This window comes from Odocoileus virginianus, chromosome 9 (genome assembly GCF_023699985.2).
Source record: "Odocoileus virginianus isolate 20LAN1187 ecotype Illinois chromosome 9, Ovbor_1.2, whole genome shotgun sequence".
NCBI classification, from domain to species: domain Eukaryota; kingdom Metazoa; phylum Chordata; class Mammalia; order Artiodactyla; family Cervidae; genus Odocoileus; species Odocoileus virginianus.
Genome location: NC_069682.1, coordinates 16,686,437 through 16,709,722, shown reverse-complemented (window position 1 = coordinate 16,709,722; position 23,286 = coordinate 16,686,437). Strand labels below are relative to the sequence as shown.

General features: G+C 38.6%; 1 protein-coding gene across 1 annotated transcript in view; it reads right to left on the bottom strand.

Moving 5' to 3' along the window:
* Window positions 1–23,286, bottom strand: part of PARD3 (par-3 family cell polarity regulator) — a 554,870-nt gene that overhangs the window by 195,397 nt on the left and 336,187 nt on the right. Inside the window, 7 exon segments of the mRNA XM_070472024.1 lie at window positions 628–672; window positions 1,729–1,877; window positions 6,388–6,577; window positions 12,917–13,067; window positions 21,350–21,390; window positions 21,393–21,519; window positions 22,834–23,022. Coding sequence (XP_070328125.1) covers window positions 628–672; window positions 1,729–1,877; window positions 6,388–6,577; window positions 12,917–13,067; window positions 21,350–21,390; window positions 21,393–21,519; window positions 22,834–23,022 — 892 coding nt within the window.

Genomic DNA, 23,286 nt, shown 5'->3' with positions numbered 1-23,286 from the left:
CATTTTAGCAGCAAATCCTAAATAGTTAAAGACAAAACAAAAAGCTTTTCAAGCATGTTCACAAAGTTACGATACAGAAGCAACATATAGCCTAATTCAATGCTCTGTAGCAAGGAACTAAAGCCTGCATTACAAAAAGAACTAAGGTTTTCTGAGTGACTAATGAGAGCTATATTGAACACTGTCCTTCAGTGAAAATATTTATATATGTGCTGTTATCCTCCTAACCAAAATCACCTTTTGACAATCATTTTTTGGATGTTAAGTTAAGCATCAGATAGATGACTTTGAAACTTAAAGAATCAACCCTAAGCGATCATGCTTTCAGGATTTTGATTTTTTCTTAACTGTGACAAAACATTCCTACACAAATATAATTAAGAGAATCTGGGCTGTGTTAGCATTTCTGAAGCACTAAATTATATTTCCACTTAGTATATACTACATTGATAAATTTCTGCTGAAAGAAAATTTTCCTTTCCTTGTACAATTTGATTTCCTAAAATGAAAACATCCATGGCAGCCTGGAATATTTATGTTTACAGCCATATGATTGGCAGCTCTATAATTATGATAAACTCCTTGGACTACAGTTTCTATGGAAACAGTCTAAGTGTCCATTCTTACCTGCTTTCTGGTCATCCACTGTATTGAGTTTAGTCTCGTCAGCTACTGTTAAAAGGTAAATGTATAATGGTTAGCCCAGTTAGTCCCACAGCCCAACATGCTTCAACCATTCCCAGATCTTTCCAGTTAGGTGATAATTCTTAAATAATATTTCATGCAAATAATATGAAACATCAAGCAAACAATCAAAAAAGGGGGGAAAGCCGTGTCTCCATGCAATGCCAGTCATCTCATTTCATGACATGTGTGTTACTGATATGTTAGCATATCATCATTAGCCAGGCAAGTCATCGCCCAATTTTCATTTATGCATGGGATAAATTAATGCTTTTAGTCTCAAAGTAAAAACAGCCACCAGACAACAGCGTAAATACGTTACAGTTGATTAAGAAAGTGTTTTCTAATCATTCAATCAGTGCATGGATATAATTAATTAATTAATTTTTTTGTTTGTTTTGGTTTTTGGTGGATTTGGATTTAAAACGAGACACTACCTGATTGGTATGTGATTGAACAACTAGGATTATTTTCCTTCTCTCATTTGCTTCCAAATACTTTCTACAATAAATATGCTCTCAAATTATGATTCCAATTAAAGGCCTTAATTATCAACACAGAAGAGTTTTCATTAAATAAACTTTAAAGGACAGTGATGGAAGGAAAATATGATGAAGTAACCAAACTCTAGACATGGATTGAGATAATGGTTTCTCTCCAAAACTTTTTCTTCTACTTCAAGAATCCCCACAACCAACCAAATCATAAGACCAATGAAATTGGTTTTAATCAGCTAACGCATTAAAACATTTCATTTTTTCAAATAAATATACATGAACAGAGCATGATATGCACATGTGTTTGTTTCTTTTCTCATCAGAAAACATATATATTAACATATTGCACATGATGTAAACATGCCACTTAGGAGAAATGTAGTTATCTCAAACTTCAAGAAAAACTAATTTTTGCCAAATTGCCTCATTTCACATTTATTTTCTTTATTGCTCACAGTAAACAGACATGTGTTTGGGATCATCAGTTTTCATCCAAAAGCATCTAAACCTTATTTAGATAAAGATTCATGGAGATTGTACTCACTACCTAAATCCATGCTTTTTGATTTTCGCGTTTTAACGAAATCCAATTGACTGGCATCTGAAAATTGCTTTGTGCGTTTTTCTGACATACTCTGACGTCCAAATCCTTCTCGTTGAAAAGCAAGAACTGGATCGACGTCTGGACTCAAAGAGCTGGTGTGAAGAGGAAAGAGAAACAAAAACATTTACTGAAAATAGGAGACATGCCGGTCAGCAAAGTTCACCTACACCTGTGTGTATGAACGTGCGTATGTGCACGTTCCTCAGAAATATTTAAAGAGTACAAATATAATCCATCAAAAAAACTGTGGTTGTGTAGGAGGCAATGGAAAAACATGACATTAATTTACGCCTAGAGCAATTCTTTCTCCATGTGAGAAAGACTGAATATTTGAGGAAAACCTTCATATATTCATACAAATACTGGCAGCAAATAAGTGACTACATGTACTGCAATGGAATAGAAGTGTTAAAAAGGGTATGTTCTGCAGATTTGTGGTTGCCAAGGGGGAGAGGAGATGGAGCAAGGGTAGACTGGGAGTTTGGGATTAGCAGACACAAAATATTAATTACAGACTGGGTAAACAACTAGGTCCTACTGTAGAGTACAGAGTATGGCAGGTTGTTTTATGAGGATGTAATTTCACTGTAACACTTAATCAACTGAGAAGAAATCAACTCAACAAATCATAATTAGAGCCTATTCAGATGGAGACATTGTGCTGGATACCAAAGTCAAGGTAATAAACAAGAAAAGATCTCTATTCCCTAAGAAAAATACCAAGCAGAAGCAGAAAGCAGGCTCTGGGGACGGGTAGGAGAGAGAGTGAACCGTATTCCAGGATTAAGGCTGGATGGCATTGGATTCATGTGATACCAACACAGTAGCTCCAGCAGAGAAGATGAAGCACAGGGCAGATCAGTGGTGACAGGATACAGTGTCAGGTGTCTTTGTGAGGTACGCGGCAGGGGAATCGGTCTTCCTAGTAGAACCCTGGGAACAGTGTCAGAAGCACCACCAGGTGTTGTGAGCCAAGCTGCCAGAATGAACTGGTTTTTGTCTATGCTGAGCACATTGAATAAATAGAGAGCTCTCCCATCTGAGGGTGGAGCCACCTTGCATATGTGGTCAGGTAGAAGAACGTCCCTCCACAGCTCACTGGACCCCATACAATGTGGTGGTGGCCACCATGTCACCTTTCACTATACAAGCCCTCCTTAAGCCTCTGTGGAAACCAGCTTCTCTAATCCCATATTGGCCCTATGAGAAAGACTATGCATATTAATAAAAAGGTAGTGATTTGGTTTGGATATGCAGCAGAAATTTAGCTGCAATACGCGGTGCATGAAATGACCTAAACCAAAAATTATGACAAGAAAGACATAACGTAGTGATTCCCATCAAATGACGTGGCTTGAATGCTTTGGGTCCCTATGTCTTCATCGGCTCCAGGAAGAGAAGAATGGCCCCACTCACCAGTAAGGCCCAGTCAGGGCCACTAAGAAAATTCAAGGACCCAAGGGGAAAGCACTCTGTCAACTGCAAACCACTGTACAAGATGAGTTATTATTACCCAACAAATACTTGCTAACTCAAATTATCGATGCAATGCAAATTATGATAACAGAAATAGGGTCTTTAAAAACCAACCAAAGACTTAAAAAGGAACTGAAAAATCCTTCTTCATCTTTTCCACCACATAGAGAGCCGGGTCCAAGGAGGAGGCAAGACAGGTGCCTGGAACTCAGGATATAAGGCAGTTCTAATCTCAGGGTCCAGCAAGTTTAGGGGCCATATCCGAGTGAGACCTTACATCAGTACTACCCTGGGCACCTAGCTTGTCCACCCTTCTTCTAACCTAGAGGCCAAGCAAAGAGCATCCCACAGTGACTAGGTGTTCAGTCCAAAGCAAAAACAACTTCTGTTATATCCTAATTCATGTTATTTTTTTGCATCCTATATAAAATCTTTTCATTTTTAATGTGCCATATTTCTCCTATAAAGCTTTGAGTAAATATGATGTTCCAGGAAGAAGTAGCATCATGTTCATCTTGAAGCCTCAGGTGTCCCTTCACATCCTACTTTGCTTGCACAGCTCTAGCATATATTATTCATATAAATATAGACTGCTTTTATATAAATATATACTGCATATATTATTTATATAGTAGTATCTATAAGTAGTATCTAAGCTGACCATACTATGCTTATAATTTTCAGGGTATATACACCCCAATTCGGAAACACAGCCCTAGAAGTGAAAATTTAAAACCCATATCATGAAAACTATGATCTAATTTTGCAACAGCAAACAAAGAGTAATTCTTTTAAATACTGGAAGTTGATCTCTTTAACCATTTTGCATATGATCATCAACCCTTTTCCATATCATGTGAAATACACTAAACCTGAACTCCAAGTAGGCATCAAATTTGCAGACAGAGCAAATGTGCAATATATTTTTAATAGAAATTATTGGTTAGTGGTTTTTCAAAGGTGTGCAAATTGTTGTTGCTGAAAACCACATATTGCTGTATTTTTTAAACTAATTTTCTGTTCTCTGAAATTACATTGTCACTAAGATTAGAATATGCTGTTTTTACCTTTTTCACCTTACAAACATTGTCTGTTTCCTAAGTCAATTCATGGATTGAATAAAAGTATATTATGTCAGTGAAAAAATGCAAAGTTTAGCCATTTAACATATTTAACCTTCCATAATTGTGTAGCGAACTGTAAACATACACAATTGAAAATGTCAAATGAGTTTGTGAGTTAATAAGCATCTTAAAATAACTAAATATTCTTAAACCATAATTAATTCTGCCCTATCAATATACCTAGTAAACTAATTTCAGACTCAAGAAACAATACACTAGCATACTTAGCAACTTAGTCTGCAGGACTGACAGCTGATTCTTTAAAGAATGTAACCATATCCTGGTCCCCCCGCCCAAAGTTATTAAAATTCCAGTTATTAATCCTGCCTTATTGCCCTTTTGTTTTCATAACATTTTCATCAAGGATTAGGGAGATACTGTCAGGCTGGAAAAGCTTACATTTTCTGCTGTGATTCAGAACAGCTGCCATTCTTGTTTGGATAACCCTTCATTCATATTCTTTTCCAACCCCTGCACATTCCCCACAGCAAAATGTCCTCACCATTTTATGAATCCCCTTAGGGATATTAATGCCACACTCCAGCCCTGTTCGTTATTCATTTATTTTCACCAATACAGAGCTTCTTCAGGCCCCAAACAGATCTATTCCTATGGCTGCCTTCATAATTCCTCATCACAGTGTCGACTTAAAGGCTTTTGTACCTATGATGAATATTGCAAATATCTAATCCTTACTTTGTCATCACTTTCACATTCAGTAAAAGACATAAAATGCAGCAGTAAATGAGACAGCATCTGAGGATTTCGAGTGGTGGGTTTCTTCTTTGTATGACAGTTCTTTATGCTGAACCAAAAACTTCATTCAAAGATAAGCTATTATCACGCGGACTTGAGTGTAGCTCAAAGCCACAACAATGAGATATCATTTTGCTGATAGATTCATAAAAGACACCATAGAAAGGGCAGTAAGAAAATTCAGGTATAATGCTTCACATGGTTTGTGTTAATTATCACTACAGCCTTCCATGGTCATCCCTAGGAGGGATGATCCTTTTGCTTATTGATGTATATAATTACTAGGCACATCCTCATTTCTGTGCCACCCACTGACTCAATAATATCAAATACTTTCTTCTATTTTAAAAAAGGAGAAAAAGTAGGATTCAACTGCCTCAGAAGTCATGATGTTAGACAGTAGGGATTTCCCTGGTGGTCCAGTAGATGCAGGAGGCGAAGGTTTGATCCTTGGCCGAGGAACTAAGATCCCACATGCAGCACCACGAGGCCAAAATAATAATAATAATAATTATAATAAAAGAAGTAAGTACAAAGACTAGAATAGTCACAACACTCTAAAAAGAAAACCTGTAAAAGCCTCTTCTCCACTCCCGAAACATAACAACTATTCATTTGGCCAAAGTCATCTAGCTGTTATAAATTCTCAGTCACCATGAGGGATTTGCTTAGAATTTATTTATCAAATAGAAAAACAATTCATCAAATTAACACAGATATAAAATAATTAAAGGGCTTCCCAGGAGGTGCTAGTGGTATAGAAGTTGACTGCCAAGGCAGGAGACATAAGAGACACAGGTTCAATCCCTGCATTGAGAAGATCCCCTGGAGGAGGGCATGGCAACCCACTCCTGTATTCCTTCCTGGAGAATCCCATGGACAGAGGAATCTGGCTGCCTATGGTTCACTGGGTCACACAGAGTCGGACATGACTGAAGTGACTTAGCACAAAATAATTAAAAATGAAACTTAAAAAATGCGTAGGATTTTGGAGTTAGTGAGAGTTTTCTTGTTGGTTTGGTTCAATTCCTAACCATAGACCTGGAAAGGCTAACACATTTGGGCAGGCTTATGAGGTTGAGGGAAATCTTTTGTTCAGAGTGATAATTATGAGTATTAAAATCATGAAAACAGAACTTAGCTATAAAATATACCCATTTCACTGAGCTCAATGACAGAATATTTAAACATAAAATCAAGTGTGATTACAATTACCCAATGTTTTCCAGCCCTGGAGTGTTCTTACCAGTCTGCAGAGTCGCTGATGCCAACCTTGGCCCACGTGCCAGCATCTGTCGTCACAAATCCTACATCATCATGGGAGCTGGAAGATGACTGGTCAGAGAGATGTGGTGGAAGCACTGGCAACCTGTCATCCTCAATAATGACAGTGTCATCCTGGGGCATATTCACCGTGGGGGACAGCTGGTATTTACCTGTCCAATGGAAAAACAAAAGAGACATTCTAGACATCCATCTAAGGGTGAGATGCATTAATGTTAATACTTTCCTATATCAGAAAAAGTCTGAATTTCCAAAATGTCTCAACCTGGTAGAACAAAACAGAATTAAGAAAATTTATTTTTTATAAATAGATGTCCATTGGAGACCTCTGGTCTATTTCTTCCTCTGATGCTATGGAGCTCTGGGTGTGGTATTCCATGTCTCCAGTTTTATGCTTCCTAAGGCCAGAGTTGATCTCTAGAATGACTTCTAACATGAAAATGCCACGTGGATTCTAAGTCGTTAAAGTTGTTTTGAAAATTTTTACCAGGAAATTTGGAGGGAAGCCCTGCAGACTTACATCAATCACTCACTCATTCACTCACTGGGCACCTACCACCTAGCGGATCTGTAAGAAAGACAATCTCTGTCTCTCAAGTGGCTCACAGCCTGCAGAAGGAGACAGACCAGATACAGTGGTAATTGACTGGTAGCTGTGAGAGATGTCCCGCAAGTGCCCTGCCATTCACTAGTGCTGGTAGCTGAAGGCAGAGGATGCTGGAAATCACAGCAAAAGTCAACATCTGAGAGGAGTTTTGAATGATGACTATGATTTATTCTGCTAGAAGAAATGATGACATTCATTACAGACATCAGCAACAGCATCTCTAAATGCATGATGGAGAAAAGCCCATAGTACACTCCAGTGACACTTCAGAGACAAGTGCATGCAGAATCGGGACCTTGTGGGGAAACAGCAGGAGTGATCTTAAAGAGAAAAGGTTAGGATCTCACTGCCGGGAGGTCTTTCAGGCCAAGACACAGGAGCTTGTGAATTCTGATTTATTCAATTAGGATATGGTGTTCTTGGTAAGAAAAGACCCAGAACTGTCCACATTGATCACTTTCTTTCAGGAAAATCTGCTCAAGATCACCGATCAGCTTGGGAGGTGTTTATCTTTCTTAGGATAAAATTATGATTCAAGGGCCTGAATCCTTATAGATAAAGCTGGGGTCCAAATGCTGCCATCTTCCAGCCCCAAGACACCTACAGCTCTTCTGGCTTCCTCCTCAAACCTTGTGCCGTATTTCCTCTGAGCAAGAACTCATGGGCGGAGACTTCAGTTCACATGAATATCTTGAGAAAGGCTGTCCTCAGAGATACATTCATCACAGTGTGAGGTGGTCACGCTGGTCTGGCTCTTCCAACAGAGCAAGGAAAATGGACACACTGCCTGTCACCTTACAGGAGGATAGAAACACCCTCCTTGTAAGTCCAACATCCACATCTGTGAAATCAGCTCTCCTGGTTCCTAGGCAAATAAACAGGACTGCTGCCCTTTCCAAATCCTATCACTGTTTTAAAAGGGTGTCCTTGTCCTCTATGATAAATTACTTTTAAAAACAGCACAACAGCAATGTGAAGACAGTTCATAACACTTTAATATCTGTCTTAAGATCTCATTTGTAAACATTCATAAGAGTGTGTACATAATAATTTTTGTTTTAACACCATTTTGGAAATTAGAGGATGGCATACATATAGACTTGAAGGATTTAAATATATATTATTGTTCTAGACATTTAAACAAAGGCACAAACACGAAGTTGATAGAGAGTTTTTCAGGACAACCCAAATCACAATTGCTAGAAATTTCCAATGAATTCATTACTTAGCACCAAGACTACTCTATTACAGAAATACTATATGTACACTGGAATCTCTCCTCAGCAAATTATCAAGAAAAATACTCGATTCTGATTTGAAATACATCCATTTTGACAAACTCTGAAAACTAGCAACTTTTTATGAATGTTCATAATAAAAATGGGAGTCGAATTTAATACTTCACTGTTTCCTTTTCCTGAATTCAAATGACTCATTTATGTCCACTCCAGTTTTAGGATATTAGTACAGAAAGACAGAAAGCTATTCAATAAAATATCATTCATAAATAAGGTTGGACATTGCAGCACTATTACCCAAAGAAATATTTCCTACTCAAGACATACTTTCCCCACAAAAAAAATGTAGACAATGAAAAAACACAAGTTATCCCTAATAGCACACCACTGACAGGTCACAGCTTTAAATGTCATGTCCTCACACAGGCAAAATTTATTGGAAGAAACCATTATGGTGTAATGATAGCGAACTAATTTCTAAACATAAAAATGAGAACTTATATGCAATATATTCTGAGAGGCAGTCTAGCAAGCAATATGAAATACAGAATGGTTCTGCATGTGACAATCCTTTTTCATGCTGTTTTGAGTAGAAATACTGTTCCTTAAGTGATCCAAAACTTTATACCTAAATAAACAGGACAAAATGTCCCTATTAACAGGAAAACAAGGACTCAGCTTTTTTTCTTTCACCCGTGATTCTGGAGGTTAATATTTCAAAAGACTTGAGAATACATATTTTCCCATCAATTTTCCACTTTGCAACAATAACAAACTTGTCAGAATATTGTTTTGGGATCCAACTTCAGGAATATATTGGGGGTAATAAATAAGTTATCAAACTACATATTCTACCAAACTCTACCTAGTTTGCAGGTACGTGGAGGGCTGACTTCAGAAGCCTTTGATCTGGTTTTCAGTGAATGAACTTTCCTCTTTCCACAACTAGTTAAAAAACAAGCTAAGATTTAAACTGTAGCAGAGTGAAACAATGTGATACAGAATGACTTTACCAAACATTTATTCATTGGTACATTTACATAGAAGGCAGCACCATGCATGACACTAGAAACCAATGAAAACTTTGCCAGTGATTTGACTCACAATAGAAAACAACATTAATGTTCCATTTCTCTATGTTTAATTTCTAACAAGTTCATACTACTCTAAACAAAGTTACTTTTTAAACTCACCACAAGTATATGAATATAAAAACTACTGAATTACATTTGAAAATGGAGTCAACAGATTTCAGTTGTGCTTTAAACAGAAAAATTCTTCAGATAAAAAATGTTGGAAAACATGTTAAGGCTCCATGCTCCCAAATGTCAGCGTGTGATGGTGTCCTATGAAGTGCACATGTTGGTGAAATTAGCTGCACCTATTACTGCTATTGTTATTAGTAGTAGTAGTTAAGACGGTCCAGGACTTGTAAAATACTTTTAAGGCTTTTAAAAGGAAGAAATCCTACGTAGACACCATACAGATTTCTCTTTGATGAGTGTCCAAGATCACTCCTTGAAAATCCATGATAGTGAAGAGTCAGCCAATACAGAGATACCTGGAGAACTCTTGCCTTTGTTTGCAAGTCTGGCTGACTTCACCCAAAAGCTGAGGAGATGACTCAGGTTCCAATAACATGGGATTCATGACTCAGAAAAAATATACATCATAACTTCGGTTCAGAAACCCAGAATTCTGGGGCTTCCGACCTGTCACTTAATTTCTTTAGTCCAAAATTCCCCTGAAGAGATGTTAAGTAGGCTGGGCACAGGGTTTGTAAGACAGTTTCCTCTGAAACAACTTCTTTGATTTAAATCACAGTGTTGGGCAGAATGGAAGATTCTGTAGACTGTGTAATGCCAGTTGCTTGAAAATGTGGATACTTCAAAATGGATGTTAATAAAGGTTAAATGTCACTACCACTTACTATGTGATCCCACTAATCCCCAGAGAGGGCTATTTTTAGAAAGAGGAAATAGCCAAGAACAAAATAAAACTAAAACCATCATGGGATCTTGGGGCTTAGCTCTTTTATTTGTTAAGTGGGAAAGTGTGGCTGGTGACATCTGACATGTTCCCAATTCTAGAATCGCTCCCTTTTTTGGTCTGTTTTTTGGAAGCTTCTCTCCTGGGTTATGTTCCCATAGAAATGAGTCAGCTTCAAAGCTCCTTTTGGACCTAGAGTTCCACAGGAGGAATATTCTATGTGAAAATTTACCCTGTCCACATGAAATGTATCATTTCTTAATGTAGTCATCTGGAATTTCAATACAAAGTTCTATCTGAATCATAGCAGATCATGAAGCAAATACCACCACCTCCAATGGTGTCCAAACAGCAGTCAAATGGATAGAAGACAACCACCAACCAAACAAGATCTGTCTGAGAAATTTTCATGCACCCAGATACTGCACCCATTAGTAGTAAATAATGGTGCTACCGGTTTAGCTTAACTGAAATTCAGTGCTTTAATTTCTTATATTTGGTACCTTGCTTTGGTATCTTTTTGAAAGACACTATTTTTTGCAAGATTTCTAACTATAAGTGGGAAGTGACATTATGAATATTGTTTGTTTCTTAGGGTCAATGATGCTCAAATAGGGACTGACAAAGACTGAAGAATTATCAAATTTTTAAAACTCAAGATAAAAAATCAAATTCAGCACATACATTTCTCAGAGTCAAATATATGAGACTCCTAGTTTCCAGTACAACTTGTTAAAAAATATCTTAAAATACCCAAATCATACAATATCAGTTTGGCCTACCATAAAAGGAGTCTGTCACCCCCAGCCCAAAACAGAACCCACAATACATTACAAAGCACAGAGCTGAAAGGGAGGTTACTACCCCAGCAGAACCATCTGGAATTTTAAAGTCCATTACATCTCCAGCAGAGGAAAGGAAAACAATGCCAACTCTAAAGGAAACTTAGGACTAATGAGGACATTACTAACAAAAGCAGGGCACAAGACCAAAGAAAAAGAAGGAATCCTCAACCCATATATACAGCATTTCCAAAAGTCACTAGGTGAGTTTGGGGCTTTTGGTTTGTTTTTTAGTTTTAGTTTTTCGCCTTCCTCTGAAGCATCAGGGATTGGAGGCAGGATGCAGGTTACAGGAACTGGTGGACCAATGGTCTGATTCAGTATGGCAAGTCCTATGTTCCTATAATAAAGGGGAAATTACAGCGAATCACTTTGTATGCATACAGATCCAGGGACACATATACTCTCTTTCTCTCTTAAGAGGTCTGAATTTTCAACAATAAAAAAAGTGTTTAATGAAGATCAAGTGACACACCAAAACTGGGAAAGTAGGGAAAACCTCACAGCAGTGAGGAGAGTGATTTTTAATAAATGAAGGCTAATCTAACACACCATGTGCAATGCCTGTAGTCTGACAGGTATGCAATACCTTTGGCATTCTTCCCCTGCTCACACTGCACCAAGAAGATCAAACAAAAATGTTGACAAAATTAAACCAGAGAGCTGGCATGTCTTTATTCTACATGTAATAAAATAAGAAATGGGGAATTTAGCAGTATATCCAAATAAGAAAGCTGGAAGGATTAGAGGAAGAACAACAGAAAATTCTACTAGTCATGTTCATGTATTTTTCTGATCATGCCTGGTAGAAAGTTCTTTGAAGGCAGACTGTTTCTCACTCCTCTTTGCATCTACAGCAAAAGTAAATACAGTGTCTTGCCAACAGCAGGCTTTCCATAAACATACACTGATGAAGGAAACAAATTCCTGTCCCAATGAAACTTCCTAATGGAGACATGGACTGTATTCAATCTCCATTAAATGTGCTGCGAATGGAGTAAAATTTAGGCTTGTACTTTGTATTAGAGGCTTGCAAAACACACCAGCAATCAAAGCATTTTAGGTCACGTGCCATTTTAATCAAAACAGCTTCTTACATTTTAAATTTGACAACTCTCACAAGCTAATCCCAAGATGAGCAACTCAGTAAATCCAACCACTCTGGTGGCAGAGCAAGTCTTTATTAACCGGGTCTGTTAGCAGAGAGCTGAAAGGCCGCACAGCAAGCGCTAATAACCTCATTGCCCACTGGGGGCACGCAGACAGAATGGTGCTGAATGCAGACAAAGGACGCAAAACACTGGTTTCAGGGTTTTCAAATGAAGCCTTTGAAAAAGTCGAGGTGTAATTAAAACAGGATAACACTTTAGTCCATAACAACCACAAAATGTGAATACTTCATATACACATATCTACGTATTTTTTCCTCTCCCTGTAAACAGTGCTATTATAAAAATATGACTTTGAAATCTTGCCATAAACCTCTAAATTTTGATTAAAAACAAAAAACAAAACACGGCTTCATTTAACATCTCAGACACACTAAGAATATCTTGATCACTGGAAAGCACTTCTGTGTGATCCCCTTCTTTTTCTCCTTTCCCACGTGTTATAGGATCTAAACCTCACTTAACAAAATCAATGCACTGATTGCCTCTCTTGGCATTAACACTTCCTGAATGATCATAACGAACCTGCTCCTTTTCCTCTTGAAAACACGGGGCTCCTTTACATTAATATTACATTAATAACCTCTCCGTGAACCAGTAAAAGCATAAAAATAAGATGGGGCCAACAGGGCTGTACCTGACTCACCCATTATCCTACTGAGCGCAGCATTTCTTGTGGGTGATTCATCAAGACCCTCGAGCCCGCTGTAGAGGGAATGGGAAATTCGTCGTTCTCTATCATCCAACACCGTTTCAATGGGCAGCTCGGGTCCAGAGGGGCTCCCAGGTGACTTCGGCTGCGGAGAAAGATGGAGAAAGGCAAATCAGAAGTGGGGGCCCGGGAGCAGCATGGGGGGATTATAACAACTTGCCCAAGGCCTGCACCCAACTGAGTACCAAATGAACTAGAACTTTTCACCCTGTACCAAAATAATTTGTGGTGACAGCTCTGCCTAATGACCAACTTTCTGTGCCACTTTACACTGTGCCTCCCATGAAGTTCTGTCAGATTTCAAGCACTAGAGGAAAAATATGTATATTAAAGGCTTTTTTCCAAACTTATTTGTTGCTTATTTTTTCAGTTTGACGGTTAAGTATCTGTTGAAGTCAATTTAAGTTATGGTTTAATTCAGAATTCTTTATGACATGCTGCCCTGTGCAACACATGCTTTATCATCATCAGAATGGAAGCTGAAATTTAACTCTGCTTTTTACACTTAGAGTGTGTAATACAGCTAACCATTAGCACACCATGATGCGTGTGCAGGGGAGAATGACCACCTACACTCGAAGACCTAAAGGCCACTTGTTAGCTCAGGTGTCTTCAACAACACACTGAGCCTCCATTTTTTTCTGCTGAAATTAGAAACGAACATCCTATTCTCTCATTGTGATCCTAAGTATGAGAGAAAATAAACCATATAGGATAGGGACCTCGCTGGTGGCCCAGTGGTTAAGATTTTGCCTTCCAATGCAGGGGGTTTGGGTTCAATCCCTGGTTGAGGAACAAAGATCCCACATGCCTCATGGCCAAAAAAATCCAAAACATAAAACAAAAGTAATACTGTCACAAATTCAATAAAGGCTGAAAAACAACAACAACAACAAAAAGCTATATAGGATATTGACAATACAGAAGTAAAGATCAAGTATTCTAATGAAGGAGGCAAAGATGCCTATTTCACAAACATACAATCTGCTAGATAAGTGGAGAATATAGGTTGATTCCCATCACCGAGAATTAAAATAGTGAGTGGCATAACAGCTGTGCCTTATAAGTTATGAACTTCATAAAATAATAGGAGAGAGAAATATATGCTAGTAAGGCCATGAAACAATAGGGAACAGAACATATAAATACAAATCCTCCCAATGGGGGCTCCAAGGTTAACCCCACCTGATGCTTCGGCAAAGGCCTACAGCCAGAGGCAGGGAGGACTCGGGTAGTGGGGGCAGCGGGGAGGCAGGGGCTACAGCACAGCAAAGCAAACACGGCACATTCCAAACACGGAGGAAACCACAACTGTGGCTTCTCCGTTGGAGCAAACTCTTATTTCTGTTAGAAGCTATCATCTGTTTAATATAAATGAGATATTTAATGAAGTTCCGAATTGTAGACTTATCTCGCCCAGTTTGATAAGCACTGGGGAGATTTAATGCATTGAAGGGTCAACACAATTACAACTGGAGGCACGTCAAACTGCAGGAGAATAATAAACGTGCAGTGCTGGTGAATTAGACTCAATAAGGTTTAAATTGTGAAATGAGGATTTATTAGTTTTTTTCTTTTTTAATTGCAGATTACAACCGACAGCTTTACTGAAAAGAAAATTAAATACTCAAGGTCTCGGATATAAAAAAATAAAAGAATATTTTCTGAAAGGACACGATGCCGTAATTCCAAGGGACTCTGGGGGGTAAAAACAAAAATAAACACAGCAAATATCTGATGTCTTTAAAAATAGACATGCATGAGTATTTTTAATGAGCACATATATTAAAGAGACTCACTATACAAGTCTCAACATGGAAAACCTGTATCCTACACAATAATTAATTTTATCATAACACAGACAACACATCCTTGAGTTTGCTTAACAAATACATTTAATTGAACTACATAACTGCAATTTTTTAGATGATAAACTCTTTATAAAGCACCTTTATGAGAAACCCCTAAATATCCCAAGAGGCTACTTAAGAATTTTATAAAGTCAAATAAAAATTCCATTTAAAGAATAGTATACGCAGGCTTTCCAGAGAAAAACAATAAGATGCCTGTTCATTAGGAAAGTCATACTTGCACACTTTCCTGGGAAAGCATCTGCACCTCCCCACCTCCCTAACTGTGTCTAATTTGCATCTCAAAAGACAGATTTAAATGAAGACATCAATGGCCTCCTACATAAATATTTAACAGAAGATACAATGCCTTTTAATTTCTTTAAAAAAAATGGAGTACAGAGCTTTGTTTTAAATCTTTTGATGATTCTTTTTGTTGTTGCAAGCAAAAGAGTTTAAGAAAGAAGAGTGTATCACATCAGAGTGTGGGAGTGGCCACTCCAAGTAAGGTGGTCCTAGAACAGTGAGTGGCCTTCCTGCAGTATGGTCTGCTCCCAGGCAGACCATATATTTTCCTTATATGAAAACCTTATCACATTAAGCTTAATTCGAAGAGGACACCAAAATAAAAGGACTGAAATTTTCACTTTGTCTTTTCAGCTGCAAAAAAAAAATATTCTTCCATGCAACAGAATTCAGTCCCAAGTAGGAGCAGAAGTTTGGGACCCCATCAGCTCCAGTGCTAGGAAAATAGGAACGCCTTTTCACCCATTAAAGAGAATTCAGCCCTAGGCTGCAACAAGAAAACCTATACTGGAGATCAGCATGAAGTGATACAGTCTTTTCCCAAAGGAACGTGCAAGTGCACGTCATGGGCCAAGAAATATCCTATACACTTTGACCAGTCCATTTATTCCATTTTCCAGTTGCTATCCTCACAAAGTAAGAAGCTAAGTGAATAACAAAGATTCATGCCAATCAATATTTATCAGAACTTCATTTACGAAGGCATAAACATTGGGAATTACCCCATACCTAAAAACAATGGAAATACAGCATTCTCTTAAAAAAGATATTCAAATGATTATATGTAGCTTTTATAATCAGAAAATAATAAGTTCTATTTAATAACAAAAAGCTGGATATTGTCCAACGAATATGCTTTATATTATACACTTGGCCTACTCTTCCTGGGAAAAGGTAAAAGATTGGTTTCTTTTTAAAAACGAATACAAAATCTATAGGGCTTTGTAAAATCTCATGTTGTTTTAAGTGTGTGTTAGCAGGTCAAATCGTGTCTTTCCCATAAAGAGAATGTATCCTACCATCTCAACTATAAACAGTGAAAAGCTGGCACAGATACTGCCCTAATCCCCTTCAGCAAGCCTAAAACTGGGTCCGAGTTAGTAATTGGCACAGTCTCATTATCTGATATTTCAGTCTTTATAAGCTTATTCTATTTTATCCCCAATTCCTGGCACAGAGCAGGCACTGGGTGAATAATTGGATGAATAAATTCATTTCTGAGTGAATGACTCAAGAGTTTCCTTAAAATGGTTTAGAGATATCATATATATAGGCCATGTGGAAGCAGGCCCTTAAAGCTGAGGACACAGCACAACACGAAGAGTAAAAGAAAGTTGATCAAGATTAAAAATCACACACATGAGACAAGTGCTCGGGCCTGGTGCACTGGGAAGACTCAGAGGGATTGGGTAGAGAGGGAGGTGGGAGGGGGGATCGGGATGGGGAATACATGTAAATCCATGGCTGATTCATGTCAATGTATGACAAAACCCACTACAATATTGTAAAGTAATTAGCCTCCAACTAATAAAAATAAATGAAAATAAATAAATAAATAAAATGAGAAGAAAAACATAAATAAATAAAAATCACACACTGTAGAAAGTACTGGTTTGGTCAAAAAGTTCATTCAGGTTTTCCATACCACCTAAAAGAAAAACCCAAACGAACTTCTTGGCCAACTCAATACTAATATCCAAAGGACAAGTTAACACAAAACAGTGGATAAAAAGATGGGGTTTAACTTTGGAAAAGAGTGACCAGAGTTTCAGGGAGCAATTCCGGGTTCTGCTCTTACGAAGAACCATTGCTAATGTCCTTCATGTCTCCTTGTGGTCGACAGCAAGGACCAGAGTGTAAAGTAAGCCTGGACGTGGCAGACGCAGAACAGAGGGCCTACCTGACTCAGGGTTACTGTCCACACTTCCCAACACAGCCAGAGTATCAACTGCCCAAACAAGGCACATGGCATCAGACCCTCTCACGTGCCTAAGGGATGGACACCTTGCTTCTCAATTTCTTACATCACTTGCCGGCATTAAGCACATCATTTGACCTCCCTGTGGTCACAGGGAGGTGTGACCTCCATATTTCTTCACACATAAAGAGAATCATAAATGATACCTTTGGCTCCTTTCTGTTCTAATATAGCTTTCTAATTCTAAGAGGATTAAACTGAGAGAGAGAATTCATTTTAAAGTAGTCCTTGGTCAGTTCAGTGAGTTTTGACAAATTGATAAATCCATGTAACATACACCTCTCTTTGGATAAAGCGCATCCCCATTACCTTATTAAATTCCTCCCTATTATTTCCCACTCAGTCCCAACTTGCTCAAAAGCAACCAATGATATTTTCACCCAGTTTTCCCAGTTCTAGATTTTCATATAAATTAAATAATGTTAATAATAATAACAGTATAAAAAATTAATAATCCCAATTGATATCAGCACATTCATAGCTATAAAAATGCTTGCTGGGATGATTAACAAGAGCTTATTAAATCTATAGGCAATTTGAGAAAACTGATACTTCAATGATACTGAATCTTCTAATCATGTATCACTCTACCAATTTCGATCTAACTTAATTCTTCAGCAATGTTTTATAGAATTACGAGTACAGAGACTACCTGCATTGTTCAATTCCTCCCAAAGTATTTTACAGTTTTTGATATTTAGAACAGGATCAGCTTGCTTTGAGGGAAGACGGGCTTTACTGCAGTGTAAACGAAACAGGTCGAGGGGGAAATCCTCCAGGGAGCTGCAACACAGAGCCCTGCTAGGTGACGGGGCAACGGCAGGGGATGCAGGAGACGGGGGAGGAGAGATTCCAGAGGAGACAAGAAAGGCATCTGAGAGGTCAGAGTTACCCCAGATTTCCAGCTTCTACAATTGAAGAACCAGTGCAGCTATTTCTTCGGGCAAGGGCAAAGGTAGATGAAGAACTCGAAGAGGAACTCAAGGAGAAAAAAGCACAGGTGCCTCAGAGACACACCAGTAGACGTCCCCACTGAAGAGGGGGATCTGGAACTAGAGCAGGGCCCTGAGATGCTAACATGGTCACAGGATTCATCACAACGAACGCAGCACCCGAACACCAGGGAACAAAGGTCTCCCAGGGAGCGTGTGCAGAAGACACAGCCTAGGAAATGCCGTGAAGAATACTAACCAATAAAGGGACAGGCAGAAGACAGCAACCTTGGAGGAGACAGGAGGGCCAGACTGAAGTAGGAGAAAAACGGAGAGAACTGACAGGAAAGGATTCAAGAACAAGGCAGCATTCACAGACTCCTGAGAAGTCAAGAGGAATAGACTGAGAAACATCTTCTAGAAAATGTCTTGAATGTGCTGTATGGACACAAAGAACAGAGAAGTGCAGGGGAAGATGTACCTACTGCAAAGAGTTGCCTTTTTTTTGGGGGGGGGGGGGGCATACCACACAGAATGTGGGATCTTAGTTCCCTGACCAGGGATCAAACCTGCACTGCCTGCTTTGGAAGCCCTGAATCTTAATCACAAGACTCTTAGGAAATTCCTCAGTTGCTGATTTTTAAAGAAAACATATTGAGATAACATACAGCACTTCCCACATATAAGAGAGGGCAGGGAAAGATGTGACAAAGCACAAAAGACGAGCTTTTGGCAAATTTTCATCTTCTTTAGCTTGAAATTAAGTATGCAAACCCTTGATTTAAAGATGAGTCAGTGAAATAAAGTTCTGTGATTCCGTCCAAGGCTGGACTACACAGCTGACGGATAGACCCAGAAGGAGGGAACTTAGCACATTATTCTGGTTTGAGGTTCATGCATGACAAGACATGCTCTGGTTACATCAATATTTACGGTAACATAATTTACACATACCCTCTCGGTAATTCAGGGAGATGTTTCTCCAAAGGTAATATATAATATAAGTACAACAGCAGCAAAATCATGTCTTAAGACTTATGGGAAGCTGAAATGAGCTCTCTGTCTTCATATAATTCTTTAGTTAAATCCTGACAGTACAAAAGGCTTTTCACTGGTATTACAAAGACAGCACAGCACTTGTGATAAGATTTTTTTTTATCTAATTGCTTTATAAGCTTACTCTATGCTAAGAAATAGTAATAACCAGCAATGTATGAAAGTGATACCATAAAGAATATTGAATATTAAAGTCTATTACTGCCTACTGCCGCTGTTCCTTTATTTAAATCATTTTCATTCACATAAATTCATATGCAGAAGTGAATGAGACACAAAGATATTGTAGTGGGATTTCAATTCCATGCATCTCATAGGGTGACAGGGGATCAAAGCATTTTCAGGCTAGTACAGGTTTGTCTGGGGAACAAGAGGGAATCACCTGAACCAAATGAAAGCATGGCTAGATTCAGGACGCTGACCTTGGGTCTGTTTCTTACAGTCTAAGTGCCCATATAATATTTCAATGCTTTTCTCTGAAGGAAAACTTTGAGAAGGTGATAAGAATATGATATATTGTCCAGGAGAACATCCAGGGATGGAAACCCCATCTGTTCTCTTTGTTTGTTTTTTATTTGCACCGGGTCTTAGTTGCGGCATGTGGGATCTAGTTCCCTGACCAGGAATCGAACCCAGACCCCCTGCGCTGGGAGATTGGAGTCTCAGTGACTGGACCACCAGGGAAGTCCCCCAATGTTTTTACTCACCGCTATACCCCCAGGATCTAACACATTTTCTCAATGACCATCTGTCTAATGAATACAGTCTTAGGGGAAATGAAATTCTTCCATTTTTGAAAAAGACCTAATAAAGAACAATGTGTCTTGTGAACTAACTGTGGAGATAGCGCGTTACAGGACTTACATTTAAAACATCAGTGAATGATTTGGAAACCAATAAAAATTATCATTCAAGAAAATCAATCCAGTAGCCTAATCTGAGGGACTAGCATTTATATTTATCATAAGAAAGCAAATGTTTTACTTTTCACAGTTTTCCACTCTGAGGTTTCTAGTTAAGGTGACACTCTTCTCCTGCTGTTGTGGAAATTAATTTGTTAATTAGCATTAAGTCATTCTTCATCTGGAAAATGAAAATGTAAAAGTCAGTCTATGGTCAATAATTTTTCAAAAATTGGTCACTTCTCCACTGACTACCTCCTGAGCTCAAAGGTATGTTGTAAAATCCAGTTATATTAATGGATTGGATGAGCCATCATCATGACCTGAAAAACTTTCTTTATATATTTAACACATAAATATATATTTATATTTCTTAATTTTAAAATTAAGAAAAACACCTAAGCAGGTTAGGTATACTTTCCAGTTTGTGCAATTTGCTAAACATTTTCTCTTAGTTGATTTGAAAGTGTGGGGAGTTGAACATCAATAAAAAGAAAAACAATTAACAATACTTTCAGAAAGCAGGTTCTACCTCTTTCTTATAGATGGCACATACTTCACAAAATGTCTTTAAAAAAACATGTTTTTTTTTCAGGTTCTAATATTTATTAACAAATCTATATTTAATTCCCTTTAAATTTTCAAATGCTCTGCTATTGAAAAATAAGTAGTATGTTTCTACTTGGTATGTTTTTGCTATTTGGGAAAACAAAAGCTCACGTCCTTCAGGAAAGAAAACCTTCCCACTCACACCTGGTTAGACACAGCACAGGTGCAGAACCCACCATGGTTTCATGCAGCAGATACCACTGAAAAGCAGGTTCTTCAGAGGAAAATGCCCAGCCCTACAGTAAAGGATGAAGCGGGTCAGGAGTGGGAAGGCAGGCTTCCATTTCTGACCACATGACAAGAGAAACAGACTCTCCCCCTTGAGGGACTTTGCAAGGCACCCAAACTAGATAAGCAAGGGATCAAGCAATTGTTGCATTGATGTTTTTCCCTCCTGGTTCAACACTGATGAACAGAAGAGAAACTGGACTCTGAGCAGGAATGTGTGGCTTTGTTTCCAAGGTGTGAACCCAGCTAAATAAAGGTGCCTTCCAAATCCTGGCATTAACTGTTGAGGTGGCAATAGAAATATTACTGCATGCTCAGGAATATTTTGATCACAGAATTAAGAAAATAAATCACAATCTAATGACAATGAAATAAACTCTAGCTACCAGAGATAATTGAGAATCTTTTGAGGTAAAGCCCAGGGACCTGTAATTCTTTGTTCAGTGTTAGGACAGAACTTGGTACTACGGCCACTTCAGATGCCTTTTGTCTTTCTCATTCTTTACCTCAGTGCATTTGCTTATTCTCCTCGCCACAATGAGCTGATCATTCCTCGCTTGTTCCCTTCAGTGGACATGGACCTCCGGAGGGTTTCCATGGCATCCTGGTTTGTCTTGCCCAACAGGGATTCTCCATTCACTGCTATCAGTTGATCATTCACCCGAAGCCTCCCATCCTGGGAAGGAAGCAGGTAAAAATAAGTGCCATTAAATAATCTGTGATAAAAGAAGCTGCTTTCCCCTTTGTTAAAAAAATAAAATGAAAACAAAGCAAAAAAGGAAAAAAAAGGGGGGGGGACACTTTAATACTAATGGATTATGCCCAATTGAACACGAGCATAATAATGTGTAAGCAGCCCTTGCAGCCGTGTCTACTTCAATCATTTATACATTTGTAAATCAAGTCATTATCATAATCTATTTACCAAAATAGCATACTAATTCAAAGGACACAAAGTGATTACTTTCCTGCTTCCACAGACACCCAGAGAGGTTATTTACAACCCAAGACGTGCAAAAGCTCCAGGCTATTAGACAATTGCAGAGAAGAGGAGCAGCCCCTCAACAGCCAGCCAGGACATTTTCTCTCCTCTGGGAAACAGAAGTGACCCATGAGAGGGGAGGGGAGAGAAGAGGGAGGGATTAACCTTTCCTGTCAGGCAGGTCTGTGCCAGAACCTGAGCTAAATCTCTGCAAAGATAATCTTCATTTCACTAGCATGAATATGGGCTGTGAACTCGGAGATCAAAAATGAGGAGCTGAAGATAAGACTTGCATCCCCAAAGGAAACATCACTGAGATTTCACTAGTTGTTTGATCCTGTTTGGAGTATTAGACAAAAACCCAGAAAATATTTAAGTGTTACAGGGGATCAGAATACACCATCCCAAAACACACCACTTTGACATAGGGATTATTCTCAGCAGAAGGCAAGTGAGAAATGTCAGACACGGAGAGAAGGCTGCGTCCTCCCTGCCTCTGGCTGGACCCAGGGTAGAAGGTCCCCCTTGTGAAGGTGCCGGTTCTCTTCTCTCTAACCTGCAAGTGGAGAACCACCCTCACACCACAGACAGAGACTTACGGAGATGCGTCTTCCACGGGTTTCCTTCAGAGGTTTACCACCCCACAACTGACTGCCCCTGGAAGCCCAAACTGTCTCTTTGTCTAATCCCTACTCTACAATTTGTCACCATTTGCTAAAATGGTATACAAGCTTCTAAATCTAACTGCTTCCTTAGGTTTTAGGTTTTCACTTCTTCCTGGGGAGCCCCCATACACATAAAATTGGAAATTTTACCATCAGTAAAATTTGTAAACTTTTTCTCCTATTAACCTGTTTTCTGTCGGTTTACTTCACAGGCCACAGAAATGAACATAAATAGGGAAAAGGAATGATTTCACCCCAACCATTTAAATGTTTCCAAGGAATGGGGCTATAAATCAAACATTTGTGAGTGCGCACAAGCTTGATAAGACTGACATTGGCTTACCTTCGATGCTGCTCCTCCATTAATAATGGACTTGACGAAGATTCCCAAATCTGCGTGGTTCTCTTTCGACCGGTTACCTTTGACACTGACGCCAAGACCAGCAGATCCTGAATCATTCAGCGGAACTTCAAACGTCAGAAATTCCCGGGTGCCGTCGGGTGTGAGAACGGTATCCTCATCTTCTGCTTTCTAACAGGAAACAAAATTGCACAGTTATATTCCAATGTTTCTGTTATTTTGAAGGACTGCTAATGAGCAGTTCTTTAATTATAACAGGCACAGTATTTCCACAGAAGTTCCACAACAGGATCCATGATAACAGTGCATACTGCACCCCTTCCAGATGATTCCTGGAGCCAGATGCTAATATTTTTATGTGACACTTATTTCAATATTGAAACAAACCTAAATCAGAGTCTGAGAAATTTAGGAGAAAAAATGTAGCAGAAGGAC